This window comes from Eptesicus fuscus, chromosome 14, assembly GCF_027574615.1.
Source record: "Eptesicus fuscus isolate TK198812 chromosome 14, DD_ASM_mEF_20220401, whole genome shotgun sequence".
Classification (NCBI taxonomy): Eukaryota; Metazoa; Chordata; class Mammalia; order Chiroptera; family Vespertilionidae; genus Eptesicus; species Eptesicus fuscus.
In genome coordinates, this window is record NC_072486.1 from 8,163,234 (window position 1) to 8,174,487 (window position 11,254).

At 61.4% G+C, this 11,254-nt stretch overlaps 1 protein-coding gene across 3 annotated transcripts in view; it reads right to left on the reverse strand.

Annotated features, from left to right (window-relative positions):
• The window catches only part of ADCYAP1R1 (ADCYAP receptor type I), a 32,808-nt gene extending 22,043 nt beyond the window's left edge, over positions 1-10,765 (reverse strand). For 2 of the 3 annotated variants that reach the window (XM_008147531.3, XM_008147506.3), the window contains exons 1-4: positions 10,689-10,765; positions 9,151-9,256; positions 2,897-3,004; positions 393-413 (exon numbers count right to left, since the gene is read on the reverse strand). In XM_008147531.3, the coding sequence (XP_008145753.2) occupies positions 393-413; positions 2,897-3,004; positions 9,151-9,256; positions 10,689-10,739 (286 nt within the window). In that variant the 5' untranslated portion in view covers positions 10,740-10,765. The remainder of the gene's footprint in view (positions 1-392; positions 414-2,896; positions 3,005-9,150; positions 9,257-10,688) is intronic. The other variant, XM_054726263.1, reaches the window with a different exon arrangement.
• Positions 10,766-11,254: the final 489 nt, after the last annotated feature.

An 11,254-nucleotide genomic window follows, 5' to 3' on the forward strand; every position in this document is an offset into this window, starting at 1 on the left:
GGCTGCATCTTCCATCTTCCTGTGTGCCCCCACCCCACTCGAGGATGGCCAAGGTGTAAAGGGGGAGGGGGGGAGAACCTGGTCCCTGATAAGCCTCTCATGTTAACCCCTCCATGAGTGAGTCTCGTCCTCCCACACAAGTCCATGAGCACCCTGAGGCCAAGGGCTGCATCTTCCATCTTCCTGTGTGCCCCCACCCCACTCGAGGATGGCCAAGGTGTAAAGGGGGAGGGGGGGAGAACCTGGTCCCTGATAAGCCTCTCATGCCACCCCCACCCATTCCCAGCAGTCAGAGCTGGGCTCCAGCTGGATGGACAGATGGACAGATTATCAAGCTGGGTGGGCAGATGGACAGATGAGCAGCAGTCTGTCCTCTCCAGGGTTCCTCTTACCGATGGTTTCTGTCTCCCAGACTGAAACAGAGAAAGGGAGAGAACGCAGAGGTGAGCAAGGGCTGAAGTGGGGTCTGCTCTCTCTGGGCCCCAATTCCTCCCCCTCCTTCTTCCCCACCTCACCCCCAAACACTGAAGCGAGGGTCTGCTGGGGCCCAGAGCCATGAGGACTACACGTTGGGGGCCGGCCAGACACTGGAGACATCCACCTCTCCCTCGGGAACAGGACACGGTTAGAGAAATGCGCAGAGGCGTGTGAGAGCGCAGCGTTCTCCTGTCGCTCCATAGCCTGCAACGCAGCAACCACCCCATGAACGCCAGGGGCGGCCCTGGGAACCCAGAGCAAACATGCGAAATGCCATTCTCAACTTTCCATGTCGCTGGCTGCAAGTCTCACTAATTCAGCTGTGCGAATGGAGGTGCTAAAAGGCCTGCCTTAATGAGCTCTTAAGAGTCAGGTGTAAATAACACACTCCTTGTGCAACTGCCAGAGGGAGGGAGGGATGGCGCCCGAAGGGAAGTTTATCTCAAGAAGATCTTATTTTGCTGCCTATTCACGTTGCCTTATTTTTATTGTTGGAAAGAAGCAGTCTTGCCATGGTGCCTGACCCACAGAAGATGTTCAGTAAACTTGAAGCGGATGAATGAAGGACAGGAGTCCGTGACCGGAGGATGTGACTAACCTGGCTTCTAGAGGAAGGAATTAGAGATCGGGCTGCATCGCGGGGCTGCCACATGCCACTCACACTGCACTTCCCTCCTCTGCTCCTCTTCCAAAACTCACCTCCTGTCCTGTTCTAGACAGCACGTGGTCACGCCCAGTCCCGAGGTGTCAGGATGGGAGAGTTTGTCTGCCACCCTCCTTCTGGGCTGGCAGGAGGTCTGGAGGTGGGGGGTGTGGCTAACAGGCCCCAGGAGGAGAAGCCGGGGAAGGGAGAGGCGAGGTGGGGGGGTACTGCAGCTACACCCTGCCTTCTCTGGTCTTAGGATGGAACCCTGAGACACAGGCCTGGCACCCCAACAGGCTGCCACCGTCCCCCGCAGGCACCTGCCATCCAGGCAGAGTCAAGGTTGGCAGGATTCCAGGAAAATCAGACTTTGCCTCTATCTCAGGCAGGACAGGGGACGGGCGGGCAGGACTCTGTAGTGGACGGGGGTCTGGGAACTCTACTTCCAGGACATCAACCGAAGCCTCGGGTGAAGGAGGAAGCGAGGCCCAGGCCGCAAGTGACCTGTGCATGACCACACCCGTGACTCAGACCCTCCTTCCAGGGCCCAGCGGTCAGCACCGGCCGGCACCGTTCTCAGAAAACCACCTGCCTGGAGCCCTGCCCCCAACAGTGCCCTCAGCTCACCCTGGACACCCACAGGCTCCTGGCTCTAGGCTCTTCTCTGGGTCTCAGTGACCTGGCCAGACACCAACCTTCTTTGGGAGCCCACAAGGCCTCAAGGGAAGGCGGAAACAATCACACCCAAAGGAGAGATGCGGTGTCAGACCGCTCCCCACAGAGATGTGGTCACCACGGCCTGGGGCCTGCAGAGAGCCCACTGCCTCCTCCCCGCCCCGCCGCCCTATATCCTGAGTCACAGGGCCCAGCCCTGCCCACCCCAAGGTCTCCCACATCGGCTGGGGTCCCTGAGTAGCTCCAGGGCGCTGCAGTAGCCCACACACACACACACACACACACACACACACACCTGAACAGACACGCCGCAGGCTGAGCTCCTTACGACACTGCACCCACCCAGCCTCTCCTCGCAGGGAGGGAGCCAACAGACACCCAGGCCGGCATCTGCAAGTCACCCGGCTCCCGTGTGCCCAGTGTCCTCCCACAGGCAGCCCCGCTCCTCCTCTCCTGAGCCCGCATCGCTGCCCACGGTCAGCAAGGACTAAGAACACACTCTGCTTAATGCGCACGAGTGCACCTGCCTGACGGTGAGGGCCGGGCCCTGTGCCTGGATCTGAGTGGTGTGTGCGTGTGGACGCGGGCGAGTGTGGACGTGGGGGAGCGTCCTGTGTCCACTGCCTGAGGGTGTCTCCCTGTGTGTCTCTCCGGGCCTCTCCGTGTCTCCAGATGAGTGATGATGGCAAGAACATCAGTTAACAATTACCACTGAGTATTAAAACGTGCCCAGTCCTGCCCTAAGTGACTCCCCCATGTATCACTTGAGTCCCCAGTGACCCACCACATTCCTGTTGGACAGACTAGGGGACAGAGGGGTGAGGGCCTCGCCCAAGGTCCGCGGCAGGGTGAGTGATGGAGGCCGTGTGTGAGCCCAGCTGTGCCCACCCACGATGACACACCCCCACGTGGACCGGGCAGCCACGCCTGAGGGAAGCCTGTGTGTCCCCGTGTGTCGGGAGCGTGTGGTTCCATCCCCGCGCCCCCGGGAACAGCTATCAGCCTGTAGGGCAGCGGTGCTTGGATCCCAGGGAGGTCTGGGGCCCACCCGGGGAGCGGGCGGGGCTGAGCGTGGCCGGAAGAGGCCCGGGCGAAACCCACCTTGGTCTGGATCGAAGATCTGGAAGAACTTGGGGCAGCTGACCAGGACTATCTCGCCCACGTGGGCGGGCTTCCAGCACGTGATGTTGTCCCACATCCCGGGGCAGCCTGTGGGGAAGAGAGCCGTGAGCCAGGCCCTGGCCGCGAGCACCTCAGTGGGCAGGTCCCCTCAGTTCCCTGGACGGCCCCTAGGCCCAGCTTCATGGGCATCGGGGAGGCGATGGATGGGAGTCCACCAGGAATCGACGGGGAGGAGAGCACCCTGTGGACTTTGTTTACTGGGGCGGGGACGCCAGAGGAAATGCCCGTAATGACCATGACTGATCAGAACAGAGAGATGGAGGAGGATGAGGGGGGAAGTGACAGCAGAGCATGGAGTGTCGGGAGAGGGTCCGCATGCTGCAGAGGGATCTATACACATGGGTGCAGAGAGGGCCATTCTGCCAGGTAAGGTACAGCCAGTGGAACTGACCCCCCACCCCCCGCCACCTCTCACCCCCCACCCCGACCCCCAGGGCTGCTGGGAGGAGTAATGAGTTCACACAGTAAAGCTCCCAGCGGAGCGCCAAGCTCACTCGGTGCACGCCCCCTACTGTTATCATCAATAACTTCACGTCACTTAGGTGTCCCTGGGAATCATTCCCTGGAGAGAGGCCTGGGCAGGGACACAGACCCGAGGCCTGCAAGGGGCGAGGGCCAGCGGAGGGCCGCCGACAGGTCCCGGGGGAAGCCTGGGCAGAGAGGGGCCTGGCCGCCTCGTGAGCTCTGTTGGGTGCTGTGTGGACCAGAAGTGGTCTGTCTCTCGGAATTGGGACCTGGCTATTTTAGAATTCATCCCCCATCACAGTAACCTATAGCATCCTGCTCCCGGACTGACCCAGCCTGGTAGCTGGAAACATCCTAGAGGGCCCTGGCTGGGGTGGCTCAGTTGGTTGAGCATTGTCTCAGGCACCAGAGGGTCGCCAGTTCGATTCCCAGTCAGGGGCACATGCCCGGGTTGCGGGGTTTCTGGCTCAGTCCCTGGTAGGGAGCATGCAGGAGGCAACTGACCAATGTTTCACTCTCAGTAGATGTTTCTCTCTCTCCCTTCCTCTCTCTCTAAAATCAATAAAGCATATATTTTTTTTAAAGAAAAGAAGAAAGTTCTAAGGACCACAAACCAAGAAGGCAAGGTCACTGGAGGCCACAGGAGAGGAACCGTGTCCCAGGTCTCACAGCAGCAGGCCAGCCACTGATGGTTCCCACCGCCCACCCAGCAGGGCTCCAGCCGCACACGCCTGGCTGTGACATCGGTACTTGAAAGGGGGCCCAGCAGCTCAGCGTGGGCTGCGGGGCCCCTGCTGACCGGGAACATCACGGAGCATGGTCACGTCCAGCCCATGTCCCAGGTTCCCGTTAACAGATGTTCCCTTATCGTGGAACAGCGGGCCCTGGCACAGCCAGCTGCCACTGCCAGCTGACGTTCCTGAGGGCCCGGGGCACTTCAGATGGAGGTGAGCAGTCACAAGGATGGCGGGACGGCGGGACGGAGGGACGGCGAGGGGTGCGGGGCTCCGCTGAGGATGGCACAGGGAAGAAGGGGCTCGCAGGGTGGGGTCCCAGGCCTGGAGGCAGGGCAGGCGATTCATTCTCTTAGCTATTTTCTGAGCTCCTGCCATGTGCCAGGGCCCATGGGCCAGGGCTACAGAGGTGGAGAAGACATTTGGGAAGTTTGCATTTGAGGGCCGAGTGGGAGAGGGCAGGGTGTCCCTCAGCCTGCACGTCGGCCACGAGACTGGAGTTGTGTCTACTGCAGCCCAGGGCTCACTGCGTGACTCTGGTAAGTCTCTACCCCTCCACCCTGACTCAGTTTCCCTGTGTGCACACTGAGGGCTGGGCGTCTCTGAGGGTACTCCAGACTCGGAGCAACGAGAGCTCCAATGAGGAACAGAGATTTCACTCGCGATCTGCCAATGCCCAGAAGCCGGGGCGCCTCTCTGGCCCCACCGCCAGGACAAGTGTCTCCCAAGGCACATCCGCCCAGACTCCCAACAGGCCGTGAGATGACGGTGTGGAGTGCGGAGGGGGAGTGGAAAGGAGGGAGAACAGGGGGTGTCAGCACAGGGATGCTATAATATGTGGGGCCGTGGACCTGGCTGATATGTCTCAGGAGAAGGCACAGATTTGAGAAGAAGAGGAGAAAAGAGGGCCTGGCCCCAACAGAACAAGGCATGCCAACAGCAGAAGGGCAGCTGGCGGGGAGGACTGGGGAGGGGAGGCCAGAGGCAGGAGGAAAACAGGGGAGGTGAGTGACAGCAGCCAGGAACGCGCTTCCAGGCGGCGATGGTCCAGTGCATCGGCCACTGCTGAGAGGCTGGGAACGTTCCCTCCTCTCCTCGCCCCTGCAGAGCAGGTCTCTCCACGGGGGACACCCCGCCTCCCTACTCCTCTCCTGCTGTAGCCCAACTCTACACTGCCTGCCTGTGCCCTCCTGGCTCTGCCTCTCCCCCCCCCCCCCCCCCCCCAAGCCTCTCTGGAACTTGGTCAGAGGGATTCAGGCCAGGGGTGGGGATGCCAGTGGTGGGAGATGCCCCATCTCCGGGGCGGCTCCCCCTCCGCCGCCCACACAAAGCAGCAAGGAGAGGCAGCGCCTCGTGACAGCAGCGGGAGGAGAGACCACTCGGGCAGGCAGAACAGAGAGGACGCGGGAGCCATTAGCCTCAATTGGAACAGAACGCGGCGCTCATCCCGGGTTGTCATGGTGACGATTCTGTCCAGTTTCACAGTGTGTTCAAAACCGCGAGAGCAGCGGCACCGCAGGGGCTCACACAGGCGCCGTCGTCCCTTTGAGAAGCCGCCGAGGACGCGTGGGTACACTGAGCCCCCCCATTTTAGCACACAGTCCGGGGGTAACACGTGATTTCAATCGATTGAAAGTTATTTTTCCCCTCGAGCTCAGCGGCTCTCAAAGCGGGGACCCCAGACCAGAATGCAGGTGCCCAGGCCCCACCAGACCCACCGAGTCAGAAACTCTGGTGCTAGGGCTAGCCACCTGTGTTTTAACAAGCCTTCCAGAAGATTCTGATGCAGGCTCAAGTCAGGTTTGGGGGGCGAGGGGTCCCTGCAGACCCCACTCCTCCCCCACGCTGGGCGCCTGTTTAGTCTCACAGCAGCTGGGAGGGGCAGGCAAGAGGCTGATTCTGCTCCAAGGATGGGAGCCTGGGCCCAGCCCTGCAGTGGCTCCCTCCCCAGGCCTCTCCTCTTGTGGGGGGGGGAGGGGGGAGTGGCTGGGACCAGGCACTGTGGCTGGGACCAGGCCTCTCCTCTTGTGGGGGGGAGGGGGGAGTGGCTGGGACCAGGCACTGTGCACCCTGGACTGGCCTCAGAGGCCGGGTCAGAAGAGCAGGGAGCAGGCTCTCGTCTTCTGTACAAGTCTCCTTCCTCTGCCCCTGGCAGGGCCGCTGCAGGCGCCCCTCTCCCATCTCCTCCAGAGTCTGGGGGCCCCCGAGGACCACACCTGACCGGCCCTGCTTAAATGCAGGCCAGGCCTCCAGGCTGACGGAAGCCTGCCACCCTGCAAAGGGGAGGTTCTGGCCGGACTCACATGGGGCAGCCAGGCTGCCTGGGCGGAGCAGAGAGCAAACCGGCCCGCCCAGCAGGCAGGGCCCGTGACCTGCGTGGGTCTGGGACCCTCGGGAGTGGAGAGTCAGGTTCCCACGCCCAGGGGTCCGTTTTCCTTCTCTCTGGCACAGGGCACTGCAGCACAAAGGGCACCCCTGGCTGGGGCCGCAGGCCTGGGGCCTGTCCCAGAGCTGGCTCGGGCCCTCGGTGTAACTTGGCCAGGGACTGCCTGCCACCTCTGGCCTCCGCCTCTCTGAGTGTCACGTGACAGAGCTGGACTCTATGTTGTCTTGAGTCCCACTTAGCATTCAGAGGTTTGGAATGAGGGACAAAACCACTAAACACAGCTCTTCAGTAACGGTCCCAACAAACATCTTCAGAACATGCCGAGGATGGTGCCGACAGAAGCGCCGGGCCAGAGGGCTTGCTTTCGCTCTCCACCACCTTGCCGGTGCAGCCTCCCCCTTCACCTGCCTGCTCGGCTCCCATGCCTCCCCAGCGTGACCCTGTCCCTCAGCTTCCCCCTGGAGGCCACTATGCACATTACCACCTGGAGTTCTCTGGGGGGCGGAGGTCCTGGGACCAGGGAGGGACAAGGATTTAAGGGGTGCAGGTGCCTCTGTGTCTTCGTCTATAAGACAGGGGTAATAACAGAGCCTGCCCTCTCGGTGGCTGCAGTGGGAGAGAAAGCACTAGTCAAGTGCCTGGCACATGGAAAACCTATGTAAGTACTGGCTAATGGTTCGTCCCACCTGCTCATTTTCATAGTGGAGCTTCTGAGGCACAGAGCAGGGAAGAGCCTTTCCCCTCTTGCTGCTGTGGTGCCCCCACCGAGGACGCTCTCCCCACCCACCCCTCAGCTCTCACCTGCCGTCAGGGCCTACTCACCTCCCTAGGGCCTAACGCAGCGGTTCTCAGACCAGCTGCTTGTCAGCGCCGCCTCAGAGCCTTTAGAGTCATGGTGACTGTGAGGGGCTGCGGTTCAGGTTTGGACTGTAGCGTGAGCACATGGTCCTAAAAGCTCCTGGTGACTCTGATGGGCAGCAAGGTTTGAGAACCACGGACCTAGTATAAATACCGTCTTGTCCATGAACCCTCCCAGAATTCCTCGCTTCCTCTCCTGAGCACACCTGGGTGCAATCCTCTTCCCAGCACCTGCCTGCCCCCTCCTGGGAGGGTGTCCATCCTCACCTCTGTCTCACGCTCACGTCGCCCCTGTGGGCTAGCCTTCTTGCCCTCCCCCAGCTGGGGCTCCACAAACATCTGTGCAATAGCCCCGCCTCCCACCTCTACCCTTCCCTCCTGGATGCTTCTTAGGCCCCACCCCACATGCCCCTGACTCCTGTGATGCAGGAACAATGGCCCTGGGCTAGGAGGCAGGACACCTGGGCTCCCGGTCCACCTCATTGGCCCCATTTCCCATCCCCTAGACCAGAGCCTTGGACCAGATATTATTTTGGTCTCCTGCAACTGGGCACCTGTTTGGGGCCCCTGCCTCAGTTTCCCTGGCTGGTGAGGCCTAGAATCCACTTCCAGCCTTGGTTAGGGCTGAGCCAGAGCTCGGCTGGAGGGCGGGCGAGTCCAGCATGGCCGGAGCGGCTCCATTAGCAGTTAATGTTCACTGTCTGGCCGGGGAGCTTGGCCTGGAGGGACCGTTACACATAACTGGGCTGCAGATTAATCGAGTATTTAAACAGATGGTGCTCAGAAGAGCTCCCTATGAACAGGGAGGATCCGGAGGGAGAGGTGGATCCTTCTAGTCTGGGCAGAGAGCCCCACCCTCCAGCGACTGAGGTGTGAGGCTGGCCAGGCCTCCAGGGATGCCCCCTCCCCCAAGTCCCTGGCTTCCCACGCAGACCCTCGCCCTGGTCGCTGGGAGTCAGGAAGTCCAGGGTGCCCTTTCCCTGTGGGCCTCAGCGTCCTCTCTGCACAGCGAGGGAGTTAGGAGGAGGGGGCCACACAGGACCCCTAGTTCTCAGCCAGGGCCACGCCACTGCCTGGGAACATCTGGAAATGTTACGAGGCATTCTGGGTTGTCACTGGGATCAGGGGAGCCGTGGCATCTGATGGGGAAGCTAAGGCTGCTAACTGTCCTGCAGTGCGGGGCCCCTCCCGCAGAGGAGGCAGCACCCCGCCCCAGGCTAAGAGCAGCCCCAGGAGAAGTACTGCCCAGACAGGCCGAGGTGGGGTCCCCACTGCTGCCTCATCTCTAGCTTCTGGCGGAGTGAGCAGAGGAGGCAGAGGAGGTGGAAAGGGCTCCATACCTCCTGCTTGGGGTTGCCCACATGCTCTCCAGCTCGGGCACCCGCAGCAGCTGTGTCCCTGCTGCCGCCAGGCCCAGGCCGCCTGCTAACGAGCTCTCTGACAGCCAACCCCAGCTCTAGCCCAGCCCCCTGGGATCTAAGGCAGCCATACCCAGCCACCCAGAACAGCCCTCCCACAGGGAGGCATCCCGGGCAGGCTGTCCCCAAGGAGGGCAACCCAGGGCCGCTGCCCAGAGCAGATCCAGGACTCCCCCGCCCCACAGGGCTCTCTGAAGGACCCAGGGACCCGTCCCCTCCACCTTTCTTCCCAAGGTGGCCGCAGGCTGGGGCACCAGTTCTAACGGCTACGGATGTGCTGGGAGACCATGTCCTCCCCGCCAGCCGACTCACCGAGGGAGGAGGCGTTCAAGCCCATCAGCTCGTTGGCCTTCCGGATCTTCTCCAGGCACAGGATCTGCTCCTGCTTGAACATGCAGTCGGAGTGCATGGCGGCCGTCTGCAGGGAACAGGAGGGACGGTGGGAGGGGGCAGCAAGGCTCACCATAAGCACTTTCCCTAAGCCCTGGGGCCAGGGGGGAGGGGCAGAAGCAGGATGAGGATAGTGACAGAGACTTCAGGGCCAGCAGGGACCCTGACATCCGCTCTGTCACTGACACCATGAGGTTCTTCTTTACCAACTCCATGTGTGGCCTTGGGTGGATCCCACCCTGACCCTGGGCCTCAGGTTCCAAGTCTTATAAAAACAGCAGCAAACACATATATATAGCACTTTACAACCTACATGTGCTATTCTGTCATATACTATATGTGTGTACATATACATCCAGAGGACTACAAGGTAGGTAGTATTTTTGCCATTTCTCTCATTTTACACATGTGAAACTTAAGCCCAGAGATGTTAAGTAACTTGCTCAAAGCCACACAGCTTAGTAGACTATACAGCCAGGATTTGGCCCCAGGCAGTGTAGCTCCAGAGGCCACAAGGCTACTGCTGCACTTTAAGGGAGCCAGCAGGGGCTGGGGGAGAGGAGGGGCTGACAGCTCATTGTCTCTCTCCTCTGGGGGCTGGGGAAGGAGATACAAGCGAGGGAGCAGTGGCAGCATTCAGTGGGCCTGTGAACCACTCCCATTTACTCTTGCCCCATTTTACAGAAGAGGAAACTGAGGCTCAGAGAAGTTAAGAAACTCCTGCCCAAGGTCCCACAGCTGGTTAGTGGCAGAGGCTGGATTCAAGGGCAGGAACAAGTAACTTCAAAGCCCTGACGTGGCTGTCGCCTCTAACTCAAAATGTGGGGGCAGGAACAGTTGTGTAAGGGGATGTCGGGAGCACGGAGGCAGGCACAAGGCATCTGAGCGGCAAGGGCCGTGCTCGGTCTAGCCCTGACTGTTCAGAGGTGCAGACAGCTTCCAGGGCGGGGACAGGCTGTCTGTGGCCACACGGTGAGGCAGGGCAGAGGCAGGCTCGGGTCCAGGGCTCGGAGGCCGCTAGAGCCAGTGCTGGTGTGAAGTCCCAGCTCGGGGCGGGGGCCAAGGCCTGGAGCCCTCCCCACCGCCCTCGCTCTGGGAGAGACATGAGCAGAGAGCAGGCTCCTGAGCTCTGACCTGGAGCAGGGGCCTGGGGTCAAAGAACCTTCTGCAGCCGGGCCGGGGTCCTGCACGGTGCGCAGGATGCACAGCTCTGAAGACTGCCCCACGTCAGCATCGCGATACATTCGTAAACTGTGCAAGGATTTCTGGCCAAGTCAGTTGAAGGTCTTGAGGATGGGACACCCTTTCTAACTCACAGAAGTGCTGGATGGTCCAGTGGGGGTGCTGGCAGAGATACCAGCTGAGGGCACGCCAAAGACAGGGTTCTCTGGGGTGGGGGCTCAGGTGAGCTGGGGGCTCCAGCAGGTGGGAGGGGCCAGGGTATGGACCTGGGGCCTTACCAGAGGCAGCAGCAGGAGAGCAGCCAGGGAGGCCGGTACGATGCTGGCCATGGCGCTTCTCAGCCACAAGGAGGCTCAGGCCAGCACCACTCGCTTCCCACTCAGAGCAGCCGCTGGTCAGCCCCAAGGTGCCTAGGGTTCGAGAGAAAGGAAAGGCATGAGTCCTGCGGGACAGCCTGCCCTCCCCCCGACCGCCTCCCCTTCCCGCGGCAAGGCTCTCAGCCTCCACGGGGAGCCCCTCATGCCTTCGTCCAGGCTGTTCTTTATTCTCTGTCCCACAACCACCTGCTGAGCACCCCCATCTGCGAGGCACAGGGGACAGGGTGGGAGCACGCCGGCGCAGGCCCCCCCTGGCCCACTGCGGCCGGCGCTGCCTCCCCCAGCTCCCTCCACGACAGCTTTAGCTGTCACACGTGTGCCCGCCTGTCCCTCTTGCTCAGGTGAGGGCATGTGAACGTTCCCGCCTATGGAAGGGGCGGCAGTGACATGTGCACTTGTCCATACAGCATCACACGCTGTCCCCCTGCTCCTACGCCCTTCCCAGCGCCGGACCCGCCCGCTTTGAC